Source organism: Montipora capricornis, chromosome 9, assembly GCF_036669925.1.
Source record: "Montipora capricornis isolate CH-2021 chromosome 9, ASM3666992v2, whole genome shotgun sequence".
Taxonomy (NCBI): domain Eukaryota; kingdom Metazoa; phylum Cnidaria; class Anthozoa; order Scleractinia; family Acroporidae; genus Montipora; species Montipora capricornis.
In genome coordinates this window covers 10,376,677-10,391,676 of record NC_090891.1, presented here as the reverse complement: position 1 = coordinate 10,391,676, position 15,000 = coordinate 10,376,677, and the positions used below count along the sequence as shown (strand labels likewise).

Below are 15,000 nucleotides of genomic sequence, written 5' to 3'. Positions count from 1 at the left end.
ACATGCTGGGTTTGCCACATTTATTAGTAACTGCTTTGATTTAAAAAAATCCAATCATGCTGAACAGAGAAATTAACGCTAAATGAGTCACTCACGCTTTCTAGTTGATTACTGATCCAATGTAAAACAACTGAGTCAAAACGACGGGCTATTCAATGTGGCAAAACATTCACTGATGTATACTGGCTCCTAAGTCTTTATTACTTCGACTGGCTTCAGTAACATTACAATTTCAAACCTCCTATTGCGAAAGGCGTTTAATAAAAGTGTACACTGTTGCAAAATAGGAAAACTGATCGTTCAATTTGATTAATTGATGAATTCATTAAAGTTAGTTGGTCCATTAATCATTTCGCATCTTTGTTTTCCAAACTCAACAAAATTACACCCTTTTTGCACCCACCTATCTTGTCTATTCCCTTTTTTGATCTGAAAACATTAGGAAATGGCAAAGAAAGGAGAGCCAATGGCTTTGGATTAATATACACCGACAAAACTCCCGACAACTGTCCGAAACGTGACTCCTGTGGGCCGTCATTTCACAGTGGTTGATTGTATTTGTCCTCAACTCATTTTCTTTTTACTTTCGGTCTTCTGTGTGTGGTTGCCCGGCCTAAGCAAAACAAAAACTAAATTTTCTCTAACAAAACCGGGTTCTTTCTTGTTCCCATTGTTTCGTCAGACTTTTTGTTTCTGTCGGTGTGAAAAAAACGCTTTGGGGTAACTTAATTGCACCAACATCCGCTAACCGCAAAGGCCGTATTTAATCTTACAAAAGGGACCTTGTATTATTTTAGTGTAAATCTTCATGAAGGTTGTCTTTTATTCTACTAAGTTTTTTTGTATGCTTTCGTTAATTTAGAACTGGATGCCTTTGTTACTATCGATGAGAGACAAAGATAACAGTATTGCCAAATACAAATAAACTCAATGGTTTGTGTACTCCTGTCAGATTAAGAAAGGAAATGAGATTTTGACAGTCATTCCGGCATCATACTTTATATACAGGTGTCGAAGTGATATTAAATCGTGATGACTGAGAATACATCAAAGTCATAGCTTGGAACTATGAATTAAAAATTAGTCTTTTAGCGAAATATCATCGCAGTTTAGAAGCAGTCGCAAGCAAGTGACTAAAACCTACTAAACTTCCGAACGAGGAGATACAATAGAGAGCTTTTAATAGATTCTAGGACGAATGAGAACGACTACTAGTACGAGATTTTCTCATAGAACAATATCGAGCGCACACAAACCAGCGTTATTTTGGCGGGAAATCGTTATACCGTCGTCAATTTAGTAGGAGGTTTTACAAAAAACTCGTCGTGTCAAAACAAGTCAACAACACGGTAGCAGTCTCGGTATTTTTCGATCAGCAAAAAAGGCTCAGTTAACAGCAACAAGAATAATTAATATAACTGAGCAACCTATACTGCTAACAAAGAGTAAGATTAATCATACGGGTTATCAAAACTCGTACTCGTTCTCGTCCTCGTCCTAGAATCTACAGGTCCCTAATACCGCGTGAAGCGTACACCTGATTCCCAGTGCTATGGGTTCAAGTACCATTTCAAGCCTAAATGTCTCTCAGGATAATTGTAAGTTTGATCGATTGCAATGATCTTCCGTTCAAAATATGCTGGTGTTTTTTTTTTTAATTCGAAGAAACGCGGCTCTCGCTCTGCATCACTTATATAACATAGTCTTTCAGTTAATAACAGAGTCAAAGTAAAGCAATCATAAAAAACCTAAAGCAGCTTTTTTAAACCGAAAAATGCTGGTTAACAAAAATTAACCAAAACGCAACAGTCTTGCCTTTGGAAGATATTACTCAGGGATATTTCTGAATGTTACCGCCAATAAGTTGTTTCAATCGTAGTTAGGACAAAAATTTTACAGGCGAAAAAAAAAGACAAGAAATTTGCCACAAATTGAAAATGAAATATCTAAGACATAAAACTTTGCAAGATTTTTAAAGACAGAGAGAAATGAGCATTGCCGGTTCAACTGCAATTGCATTTTTTAAGTTCACGCACGTGTCGTCTTCAAAGCTTTACTGATTCAAATTGACAATATGTATCTGAATTCAGTCCCCTTCTCAGTACAGAATGTTTCTCTGTCTCTCTTTTTCCCGTTTCTCAAAACCGTGCCTCAGAGTAGTAACTACAAGGTTCACAATTACGTGCACGAAAATGCCCCGAACAATAGAGCATTCTCATCTCTGACGTAATGTACATCTCTTGACACAACCGGTCTGGGATCGATCACCAAACTGGTTCACTATGATTCTGCTACTCGCGCCATCCTATGGAACAAATAAGGGATACTTAATGCAGCTGGATGTCTTAAATAAAAACCAGACATATTACCAAACAAACGGTTTAAGCGTCAACAGACTTTAGTATATGTTTGCAAACATCTAATGCCATGATTTTCCAAAGCCAGCCCTTTGAAGCTTAATAATGTGACCAGATTTTTTCATCAGTATGGGTCCAGAAAGAATCATCAAAGATATTGCATTTCCTTTCCACATTGTATCAGTGGAACATCGGAAAACGCATCCGAGACAAGCATAGGTCCGGAGTTTTCGAAGTCTGCCCCGTAAGTCCTGTCGCTTAAGTTCAAAGCCAAAAAGGTTTGTTCACTAAGACATAGATACCGGCACATCAAAGAGAAGAGATTTACCGGAATTTAACAACAATGACATAGATGTTTGTTTTTTAGATACCCCTGAAAAGCTCCCATACGTTATTATTTTGTCTGAAAAATGGTTTAATAAAATTTTGGTCGCCTCAATAATCTTCTGTTAAATCATCACTATCTTATCGCTGATTTTTAATGAGAACAAACATCCCACGAGCACTCTCCATTTTGTGAGCCCTCTGCTTGGTTTAAGAAACAAACTTTGCAAAGGCTGGCTCAAAAAACTGAATTCTTTAGACAAGAGACGTTTAATAAGTTTCGAAATGCCGCTTTTCCTGCCAGATGAAGAAACATTGAAATATTAAAAACCTAATATATATACAATTGTTCGGCATGTTACAAAACTTTATTAAAAAAAATTTAAATTTTTATTTGGACCAATCACCGTGAAGGACTTAGCAATAAACCAGGATTTATAACTTCACGGATCTGTGTCTCCCTTTCGATAAAGAAGCGAGGCTGTGTTTACAAAAATGGAAATCCATCAGGCTATAGAAATAATGGGCATCATACTTGCAACTGTTTTTGCAAATCACCTGATGGAGGCGAATAAGTTATTGTGAGTGCAACTTATTTTTCTCGTTCCTATGCTCTGTTGAGACAGTAATTTAATCAGACTTTTATCTCTTAACATTCTGACAGTGTTGTTTCGTCAGTCGCCACCGAAATTAGACCAAGCATGATTTGTAGCCGCATACCTGGACTGTCTCTTAAACAGAAAAATATGTGCGAAGAACACCCCAGACTTATCAATTGCATAAGAGAAGGTTACCAAAAAGGCGCAGATGAATGCAAATTTCAGTTTCGTAAAAACAGATGGAACTGCAGTCTTCTTGGACAGATATCAGCCTTTGATGACAGAGCTATACGTAAGTGAGATTGAGGTGCTTTCAGGCTGCCTTATGCACTATAGGAGGTATTTTTCTGCCACCGAATTTGGTAGGTGACCGTGCCGAAGTGTTGAGAAGTGTTTACCTGTTTGTTCCCTTTCAATTAAGGTAAATGATCCCACTTATGTTAAGGACTTTTGAAGAGTTTTAAATTAGTACTAGATACTGGCACTTGAGACGAAACGTGTCACTGACGATTTAGGCGTAATTTGATTAGTTTTCGAGATATGGATGGGCCAATATTCGAAATTGCCAAATTCTTAAAATGATGACATGTAAGCGCCATGAGTTTGTTCCAGGCATCAGTGTCAGTCACACACACAGGAGCAACGGGAGTGCCTCAAGAGATCGATCCCGCATTTCCCTTCGATTGATATAAGCTGTAAGCTACCCTTTTTCTATAGAAAAACAGCTCAGCCTTATCACCTGAATTTACCTCAGAGCAATGTTTCTCAACCAGGTCCTAACATAGATTGTATGTACGTCTTATGACGAAGGCAAATAGTTGCAACATGTTGCATGCTGAGGAACGAATTCTCTTTAAGAACTAGTTTCGTCAACCTAAAACCTACTCATTAACCTTGGAGGCGTAATATTTTAATAAGTTTAGATATTGCAGGGTAGTTTTGTTGTTTGCTAGTATCGGCCAGCATATTTTATTAGTCTTTTTCTTAACCAGAAATCACCGAGAAAAGACTCTTTTCCCCAGTTTCAAGATATTTAAAGAACTGAAAACGTTCAATCCTTCTTCTCATTTTAAGTGAATGGCCCATAATCTTGGAAGTGCAATGCAAAGTATTGCTGGCCTAACGTTGTAGTTCCTGTTGCAGATATATCAATTAAATTTGCTGTACAGACATTTTTTAAATAAGAAAAATTATGCCTTAATGAGAAAACAAAACGCTATTCTTAGTTCGTTCAATTGCTTGTTGTTTTTTTTCTCTAGATTTGATTACGTTTTCTGTAATATCAACAAGTTTCCTTTCAACTATGTTGAATAATGAATCGCAATTCCCGGCTTTTTCGGGCTATTGATTCTTATAATAAATAGACAGTGTTCAGGGGTCTCCTTTATTCAGAAACCACTTTTAGCAAAATAGAAAATTGGTCCTCCTTGAATATCAGAACCTATTTAACAAATGAATTTACAAGCGATAAAAGTTTACTATGGTTTACTACAAAACATATCAATTTCAGTTTTTGTGACCTGTTCATTGCAGCCGGAACCAAGGAAGCGGCGTTTACACAGGCTATAACTTCCGCGGGAGTTGTATACACTATTACCAGAGCTTGCAGTATGGGAAACCTTAGTGAGTGTAATTGCGACAGGAAACTGTGGACGGGAAAGGCGAGCAAGAAAGGTTGGCTGTGGGGAGGGTGTTCTGTCGATATCAGCTATGGATTAAACCTCTCCAGTCGTTTCGTGAACGGTCGTCGATACAGGCAGGATGGCATATACCTGATGAACAAGCATAACAACAGAGCAGGCAGGCAGGTAAGGCATGACATAATTGCTTTTCTAATTATTTAATGGTAATGATTGCTAAACAATCACAGAGTTTCTTCGTTGCACTTCAATACTTTCCCCGTGTTTCGACTCGTCGAGTTAAAATATGGAAAGGAGATTACCCTCACGAAAACGTAAGCAAACAATGTGGCTTCTATAAATAGATTTCAACACAACTTTTCAATCTTATCTGTCTCTCTATTCTTATTAGCAAGAGAAGAGTTATTTTAAAATTTGATTCATAATTCATTTGGAACTGATACAAGAGCTAAAGAAATTGTATCATAAAAAATGATCTAACACTATTGAAACAGATCGCTATTTAAACCACAGAATGCCACGATGGGAAATGAAAACAATCCAACTGTGTATTACTTGAATATAGTAAGCGTTTTAGACAGAAATTTATTTCCTTGAAGGTACCAATTTGGGATAAATATATTCATTCCAAAACTAGAGGAGCTTGCTCAAATTAATGCACTACCTGTTAAAAATAATATTTTAAGTTTCGTTTTAAAAATTGACGAATTTTAGTCTCACTTTAAAATTACAATTATCCTATATACCAAACATCCTTCCATTTCATGTCAAAACGTTTCTTTTTCTTTTTTCTTTCGTGTTTATCATTTCATAAGCTGCCAGCTCAGCGGGCTGGATCAGAATGGTCTATGTTTATTAGCAATTGTAGGAACAAGAATGAAAGGTGAACAATGGGACACAAAGGGTTTGTTGAGATTAAAATGACCGAGGCAGAAATGCCTAAAGTCAAAAGACTAATTAAATTTGAAGATCACACCTCTGTCGCTCAAATTTATTCTTTTTTTTGTTTTGTTTGTTTTTTTTGGGGTTTTTTTTTTTTTTTTTTTTTAATTAAACGCCTTATACCATACCTCCGCCTTGCTCAAGACCACTCTTTCTTTTTTGTTTTCTGTCCCTCCCAAGCTCCCACAGCTGATATTTGTACATTTGTGAAGGTTCCTTCTTGGTGGCTCCTAAAGAACATTAATGAATCGCTTTCTTTTGTGACACGGTGAAATATTGTTTGCTGTAAAAGCAGACTTTTATTTTTAAGATCATTGCTTCTTTACTTCATTCTGCAGACGATATCCGTTTCATTTTTCTTCTCATTCGGATAATTTGTGTTGGAGATCTTTTTTATTCAAAGCTGTTGTTCAATTTGGAATAGAAGTAGCACTAGTCAATACACCGTTTCCTTGCCAGTTGCCAGTTTTTTCAATGACTGCATTTCATGGCTAACTATGCGTTTCCTTGAAATGTTCGAAATGTTCGATGATGTTTCAAAATATTGAAACTATTTAAAGCCAACTCAGGTGTGCAGATAATTAAATTGAATGTGCTATTCTCGCAAAATTCTTTATTCACTGAGGGGGAGCAATTTGATCCATTGTTAGATTGATAAAAATTTCATACTTTGGTCAAAAAACTTGGATTGAAAGGCGAGTTTGGTGGTAATTAAAACCTTGCTTGGCTAAGCCCTCCTGTGGAGTTTGATATTAACTGTGGATATTTGAACAGCTGGTAACTTAACAACAGACTTTTCAAACATAATTTACTTCTGGGGCACTTTAAATACTGTCGCAGATATTAGTTTTGGAGATAAAGTTGTTATCTTAAGGGTGACTTATTAAACAATTTGAAAACAATTCTTTCTCATGCAGAAGAAAATACAAATGCGTTTCGTAAATGTCGGGGCGATGAAAGAGTGTTTATTCTTGAGCGTTCTTAGGCGGTTAAACGACGATAGAAAAAAAAACATCACCTAAGCCAAGCCGCAGTTCAAAGTGATATCTGTAATTGCATTGGCTGGCGTACCCTTTTTTGGCCTGTTTCATTTTTACTGTATTATACGGTCTGAGACCTCTTTCAGTGATAGTTACAGGAAGGGTCCATACTGTGAGCGTAGATGTTTTTAAATAGATAATGGCATGTCTGTCTGAAGCACTGAACACTTGCGTCTTCAGTGGTAAAAAGCTAAGGTGACGGCTTAAGAAATCTACCCTTGCATTCTGGGAATCGTTTCGTCCAATAGGCTTCCACTGTCCTTAACCCGTTGCCAATATCTTCCCACGACACTATGAGTATTCGTGTCGCACAACTCGTATCAAACTTAGCTGAAACTAAGAAAAGTTATTTAACATCTAACAAAAAAGCAAATATAACCAATTTATTAATATTAAGATGAAATGCTCCAATAGCTTCTGAGAAATTGCTCAGTTTCAAGTTAACACTGGATTTAAGTGACTTAATAATTGCATATTTAAGAAATAATATAAATGCACTTCACTCGAAATGACGCATTTTTGTCGTTATTCTTAAATTAGACTATTGCCATCCTTCCGCTTTTCAATGCAATTCCAGCCTTGGTAGCATTCAACTGTCATCGACATTTCAACATTTGCTAAATGCTCACAATTTGAAATAAGTAATAAGAAATACACAACTCCTACTTACGGGGGAAGGTGTGGTATAAGTACGTCTCAACGATCAAAACTTCAATTATCATCGGCGGCAGGACTGTCTGTCCAGCAGATAGATGAAAACAATATACAAGATGATAAATAATGTAGGCCAATTGAAATAACGCCTTAATTTGTGATAAAAAGAAAATAAAAAAGAACGGAAAAAAGGACTAATGGTGAAGTGAGTGCTTTGAAGAGTCATCTGCAAACGGAGCTTTGAAATTTCGCCTTAAACTTGGCCATTTTTCTCGCTCACTTTAGGTGGTTAAAGAAAAGTTGGTTTTACAATGCAAATGCCATGGGATTTCAGGAGCCTGTTCCACTCGCACCTGCTGGAGGACTTTGCCTTCGCTTAGGGAGATCGGAAAGCGCGTAAAGGAGCTCTACAACCATGCTATTCGCGTTGAGGTCGTGATGACAAATACCAACGGCGGCTTAATTGCTGAATATCTTGTTCTATCATCAGACAAAGACAAAAAGCCGCTTTCCCCGAGTCTGGTGTATATAAGAGAACTTAATGACTACGTATACTGTATGAGCAATGAGACATTGGGCACTATCGGAACAAAAGATCGGATCTGTAACTTAACGGGGCTTGGCCAGGACCGTTGTAGCTATTTGTGCTGCGGGCGCGGATACAACACGCACAACTTCACGCAGGTGTCACGATGCAAATGCAAATTTCATTGGTGCTGTGAGGTCAGATGCAAGACGTGTGTTCAAAATGTTGTAAAGCATACTTGCAAGTAAAGGAATAGGACACACTAAGTGCTTCCCTTAGGTGAATGAAAGCTTCGCGAGTAATGGAACTCGCATGAATAGGGCAAGAGTTAAGTAAGAAAAAAAACGTACTCAATAGGAAAACTGACCGTAACAAAAATCGTCAAACACGATAGTGTAAACGTCGAATTTCTCTCTAAGAGGTATCTTTGTAAGGGAAATATTTGAGCACCGAGCTCACTTCAACTACGACAAGTGGATTGACCTTTATTATATAACGTTGCTGAGATACAAGAAGCATGTATTCTGATTTGACGTAAAGCTATGGTGATACGATTTATGTAAGACAGATAGGTAATAGGTAATAGAAGTCAATAGTATAGGTAATAAAAGTCTTAAACTTAAACCGAAGTAGCTTCTTAGAGACCTGGGTTCCTTCATCAGGTTCTGTTTGCGTGTTGCATGCAGCATATCATACAATAAAGACATCCAAATATATGCTTCATGAAACATCGTTTTATCGTCTTGCATCATCTTTTGAGGTTCTTATACCACACCTCTTTCGGAAACAAATGCCGGGGTGTAACTAATGACGCTATGTCTACCAACTGCACATGCTTTGAGTTGTCTGATTTTGAAGATTTTTAAAACTATCATATGAATGCTTCTTGAATGTGGTTTTGAATACAAAAAGTATTACTTAGTTTGAACGTTTTTTTTTTTTGTTAGCTTCTCAAACTAAACACAGGTAGTCCACTTCCATAGCTTCAAGCTACAAGGGATTTCAATTTTTTTCTGAATCTTTTTGAAGCAATCGATGTTGAGATAAATATTCAAGCAAACGGTGTCAGAGGTTTTTGATATATTGCGCTCTGCATTTGTTATCTTCCATCACAGTTGAAAACGGTGTTTTTGGCCGGGGAATTTAGACAAAGCATGGTGGTATAAAATCAAAACACGCCAGACAATTGAAAAACGCTGAACCCAATTTTCTACATCAACCTGTGTTAAATAAAATTTGAGCCGAATCGGACAAAAACTATTTGAGTTGTAGTTCCGTAAAAAGTAGGCTTGGGCAATATTCTAAAGCCCAGAAAACGCCAAGTAAAGTTTTCATGTCCCGATACGTACTGTTGCCGCGACCCTGCAAATTTCGAATATTGGATGGATTTCAATCTCTTTCAAATCGATACTCTAATTCATAATGTTTACATTTCTGCCAAAAAAAAACCACTTTCCGAAATTTCATGTTATCGAACTAATGACGAGACCCCAAACGCTAACGCAGTATTTTCAACTGGACATCGATGACACTTTAAGTATCCAATGCAGCGAGTTGATAAGTAGCATAGCTATTATTCTTTAATCCTTTAAACTGTCCAATTAAGGATTAATTTGAACAGTTTTACATAAGGTTTTCCTTTAAAAAACAAGGAAAACGGTTCAATTTAGAAAACATAGTACAGCCAATCATCACAAAGTATAGCGTCAGCGCTGTTGTCTTTGTTTGTAGTAGTTGACAATGGCGGAGTTTTTCTTACCTTGTCAGAAGAAGAGCTTGCCAACCTGAGAGTCAAAAAACAAAGCTAAAACACCTCCAAGAGTACAAAAACTTGGCTGAATGTTTTTAGAGTGGAAGGTGCAGCGTAAGGAAGCGAGAAAGTTGGAAGCGGATATCCCTTGTCATGAGCTAGATGCAGTTCTTTACCGTTTTTTCGCGGAAAGTATAGAAAAGGACGGTCACGAATACGAACCAGAAAGTTTGGCTTTCATTCAGTGCTCGTTGGACCGTCATTTAAAAAACTGACAGAAACTACGGTATTTTGTGAGATCGTGGATTTGCAAATTCAAGGCAACAACTTGAATTAAGAAAGCGCAGGGTTACGGAAAGCGAAAAAATGTCTCGTGCTTTAAAGCTTGGTTTTCACTAGCAACGCAAGCACAAGCGCAGGAATAAGAACACTTATTTGACAGTAAAACGGGGTTGACCTCGAGCATAATCAAAACCACAACGATCAAAAATTTTTCCTTTTCCTTATGCTTGCGTTCGCTTGCGAACATAAGCACAAGGAAATTTATCGCGGCTGGCCAATTAAAGCACTCGTTCCAGATTCCCTGGGTATGAACATTTGAACAAAATGGCGGTTGTCGTGGTTGCTTTTAATGCTTATTTCGACGTTCGTTTTCACTAACATAAGCTGCTTATGCTTTTGCATGCGTCGCTAGTGAAAACCAGGCTTAGGTGGAACAGCCGAAGAATTCCTCTGGAGTTCAGGTAATCTTTTGGAAATAAAAATAATTCACAAAAAGTAGTTTGCCTTTCTTTAAGGATAATAGCTTGACTTAGCAATGCCCAATTACAACTGAGTAGCTATATAATTTATAGGTAACAGGACTGCATGCTTGTCCAATTTGGAAAAAATGGATTCAAAAAATTTCTTGGACTGCCAAATTGGACTCCGAAAAATTTTTCTCATCCAATTACATTATTTTCAAATTGGACAGCGTGTAGTGCTATTACGTATACAAATGTATATTTTTCTCATTCGATATTGGAATGCTCTAAATCACTCTCTACACAAATCTACACTTAATTTACTTTAAATCAAACGACTATCAGTTTAGCAGAATCTTGATGCAAGTCGTTGAGAGGCGAAGTGTGGTATAAGGCAAATTTCTAGTCATTTCTAAGTTATCCCTTCGGTTGAAATTTCGTTGTACGCCGCGGTATACGTAGCAATAGCTGTTTTCGATGGAATGAGAGACAGGCTCACTTGTTTTCACATGGCTAACCCTACTATAAAAAAGAGATTAATCGATTGCTTAATGAAAAAGGGCAAGGATTTTATTGTCTCTTAATTTCTCGGAGAATGTGTTTCCGCAAGAGAAAATAAAGTGGGAAGAGAGTTCATCCCCCATCATGATGCCCTTTTCCATAGGTAATATGTCTCAAGTTATTTTTTGGAAAGTTTCCTTCCGCGAGGAAAAAGTTACCTCGCTCGTTGCGTGGATATTACGTGGAGGCTTGCTATTGGAAGTCGATCTAAAGGTAACTTGAGACACATTACCTATGGAAAAGGGCGTCATGATGGGGGATGCTCTCTCTTCCCAATTTATTTTCTCTTGGTTTCCGTAGTTTGTTTATCATACGTTCTTAGAAGCAGAGTTTGATAGTTTGTTTTTCAAGACTCAGTTGCCATGCAAACATAATTGATATTCTAATATCAAGCTATTTTTAGACGAGTTCTAAGACTAGTTTACCTAAATGGTAGAAACGCTGCCGAGGGGAAGGGAGATCTTCAATTATGCTTGCGGTAAGGTAACGTTCGTGAGTGAAATGAAAGATTTGTTTCCTACAACATTCCAAGTTCTTGGCCTTTTTTATGGAACGATTTCGAATTTACTTTTGTTGCGTGACAGTGAAATTTGAGGATACGAGAAGCGAAATAAAAAACAGAACAGGGTCAAATAATACCGCGCATCTTAATTCCTGCATTCGCGCATAACCACAATTCCTTGCGCCTTTTGACCACAATCCCTTGCCTTTCGAAGAAAAATATGTTCCTCTCCCGATTAGAGAGCTTCCATGTTCGTTCGCTTCAGCCTCACTCACTGCGGCAGCAATAATATTTGCTTTGTACGAGTGACCATTCCCAATCCCATGAGTAATAATTTCTCATGTAAGACTTGTGATTAGCTGGAAAGATCTGGTTTCGAGGGAAATAAATCTAAAAATAATTCCTTATTTCATCCGTTTTCTCAAATTTACTTAACGTGTTCACGTGAATTCAGTGCATTCTCGAGTGAATTTAAGTCCGTTCAACCTGGTAGTACACCTTTTATAACATCTTTTAAAGATGTTACATTTAAATCAGAGACAGAAACGACTCTACGGGATCGTAGCTTGCCCGTATCGTACAAATCCGGCCAACTGTGTTCCTTAAGATGCAGTTTAAAGGTGATCAGCTATTATTTCGCCAAATTTAGTTGTAAACTACTCTTTCTAGGCACTCAAAGAAGCTCTGGAAATTAAATGCCACTGCCATGGCCCTTCCCAATCATGTGCAACAAGAACATGCTGGCAGGCGCTTCCAAGTTCATTTAGAAAAGTAGGGCTTCTTTTAAAAGACCTCTACGAAAAAACTGTTTGGGTGAAACCTAACAAAATTTCCTCGCCCTATGGAAAACGAGATGCTTATCTAACGCTTATGTCGGACAACTACAAGAAGCCTGCTCAGGGAGAATTGGCTTACATGGACTATTCACCAAATTACTGTGAGCGAAATGTCCAAAAGAGAATTCCAGGGACTATGGAACGTGTGTGCAACAAGACATCAAATGGAGAGGACAGCTGCGAGCTTCTGTGCTGCGGTCGCGGATACAACACTCATGACTTCGTTAGAAAATATCGCTGCCATTGCAAATTTTATTGGTGCTGCTATGTGAAATGTAAGAAATGCAAGGAGCGCTTGGAAGTGTTCAAATGCAAGTGAGAGTTCCTTCTCAAAATACTTCAAAAAGTGTTTCTTGTATCATTGAAGTTAATGTTATTATTTATTATAAGGAACTTGATATGCGACCATTCAAGACTTTTTGTGTCTTCTCAGTGATTCTGTCAAACGTGATTGAAACGGAATCAACCAGCAGAAGAATTGAAGTAATGAAGGCAATCTATAGTCAAGAAAATTAACTTTCAGAAGTGTTAACTTAGAAAATGGGAATGACAGATTTTTGTTTTACGATAAATCGTTCGTAAATGCTTGATTCCGTGTTACTGATTACAATCGATAGGAAGAGAAAGCGATTTTCTCTAATTAGAAAGAAGCGCAAGGGCTTCTTGAACTGTGCCCGTTAGTTCTCCTTTTGGCATAGGTAATTTTTTGAAGTGATTGAAAAAATTGAATCAGACTAAAAATATCCAGCAGGGAATGTCATTTGCTTTGGGCGAAAAACACAAATACCAAGATATAAGGGAAAGGAGTTTAATTCAAATGAAAAGTGTTAGCATAAGAAAAAGCATAATTTGTTGGACTAAATTAGGCTTACTGCGAGTTGAAGTTTCTGTAGTTAGCCAGAGCTTGGCTTTTTCGCCAGTGCATATTGCTTAGGAAGTTAGAACACCTTAGTGAACGCGCAAGCTTTTGCTAGTTTAATTAAGAGGTAGCGTTCCTTGTAGGATCGCCATTGGATACCTATCTCTACCAAACGTTCTAATACAGATAATCTCTACATACTAGCAAGTATCAAGAGTATTACCTTCGTTTGATTTCGCGAGAGAAAGCTGCGATATAAGGTAAAACAGCTACAAGGCTAATGCACGATGCTACGAAGTTTCATTTCACTTTTACCGCTCGACATTTATAGTAAAAAAGGGCCCACCGAATGAGGTCTGCATTGAACAACTAAAAGTAGTATTTAATAAGATCAGTAATGCACGCATTTTGATTGGTTCTCACCTATGATCTATTAAAGGACAGATGCATAGCTGACGTCATCATCAAAAACTTAAATTCTTTATTATACAAAACAAATCATGGATTCCTTGTTGCTGTGCGTCTGTTCAGTAATAGATCAAAGAAGACGTCAAAATCTGGTAAGAACATCACAAACACACTCGGCTATCGCCTCGTGTGCCACCTTTTTCAAAAACGAGACACACGAACAACGTTCGCACCCCATTTTGACGCCATCTGTGATCTATTACTGAACAGACGCACGGCAACATGGAATCTATTTATGGGTTAGAGACGTTCGTATAATACACGCACGCTCTTACCGTGTAATGAAAGAGAAATTTTCAATACTGTCCATGCAGTGTATTTTTAAATAAAACACAAACTGAACAGTCTCAAACACCTTTAATATTGAATCTGAGTTTACTGAGTGCAATAGTCTTGCAATGGCTTCGCAGCCGATTAAATTGTTTTAGCGTAAGAACAATAATAATAGCAACTTTATTCAAGTAACTCAATGAAAGAGAAGGATACCAGAGGTTATCCCTATCGAGGGTATGCACCCGGAACCCGATGTAGTAGACTGAGAGTCGATTTTGATGAGGGAGAAAAACCAGAGTACGAGAAGAAAAACCCTCGGAGTCAGATTGAGATCAACTGAAACTCAGCCCACATGTGACCCGAGGCCAGGGTTCAACCCGGGTTACAGAGGTGGGAGGCGCAGTTGAAAACCGCTAAACCACCCTGAAAGACTGAAAGAGCGCAATGGCAAAAAAATGAGAGCGAAAGCATTCAATGAACAAGAATCATAAAATAAATCGATCAGAATCTGGTTAAAAAGAGAAAACACTAATTTAAAACCGCACCCATGACCTCTGCGATGCAGGGAACAGGTCAATTAGTTGGGCTCCCGTGGCTTTATAGCCCATTTGGTAGAGAATTGTACCTACATCGCGCAGAGGTCATGAGTGCGAATCCATTTGAAGTTGCCTGAATTTCTCAGGTGTCTATGACTTGAATTGTCCAATCCTCAATACTAAAAAAGATGGCGCCACGCGTTGCCTTCTGGGTAGATGGAGAGGTCGGCCGCGAAGTATGTAAACAAATTATGGCGGCCGGTCGCAGTGAAGGTGGTGTAACGGTTAATGAATCAGAAATTACTGGTGCCAAACTAAAGAAAAACGTTGAGAAATTGGGAAGCGCAGAGACTGAGAGGTGGCTGAGGTGCCGTGGATGTAGAAAGCGTG

The 15,000-nt window shown here is 37.9% G+C and overlaps 1 protein-coding gene across 2 annotated transcripts in view; it reads left to right on the top strand.

Annotated features, from left to right (window-relative positions):
- The first annotated feature begins 3,126 nt into the window (after positions 1-3,126).
- LOC138015379 (protein Wnt-7b-like) overlaps positions 3,127-15,000 on the top strand; it is a 12,760-nt gene continuing 886 nt past the window's right edge. Inside the window, exons 1-4 of one of the 2 annotated variants that reach the window (XM_068862396.1) lie at positions 3,127-3,262; positions 3,346-3,572; positions 4,814-5,088; positions 12,308-15,000. The exon at positions 12,308-15,000 is cut by the window's right edge and continues 886 nt beyond it. In XM_068862396.1, the coding sequence (XP_068718497.1) occupies positions 3,177-3,262; positions 3,346-3,572; positions 4,814-5,088; positions 12,308-12,793 (1,074 nt within the window). In that variant the 5' untranslated portion in view covers positions 3,127-3,176 and the 3' untranslated portion in view covers positions 12,794-15,000. Of the gene's footprint in view, positions 3,263-3,345; positions 3,573-4,813; positions 5,089-7,841; positions 8,811-12,307 lie in introns of those variants that run through there. The other variant, XM_068862395.1, reaches the window with a different exon arrangement.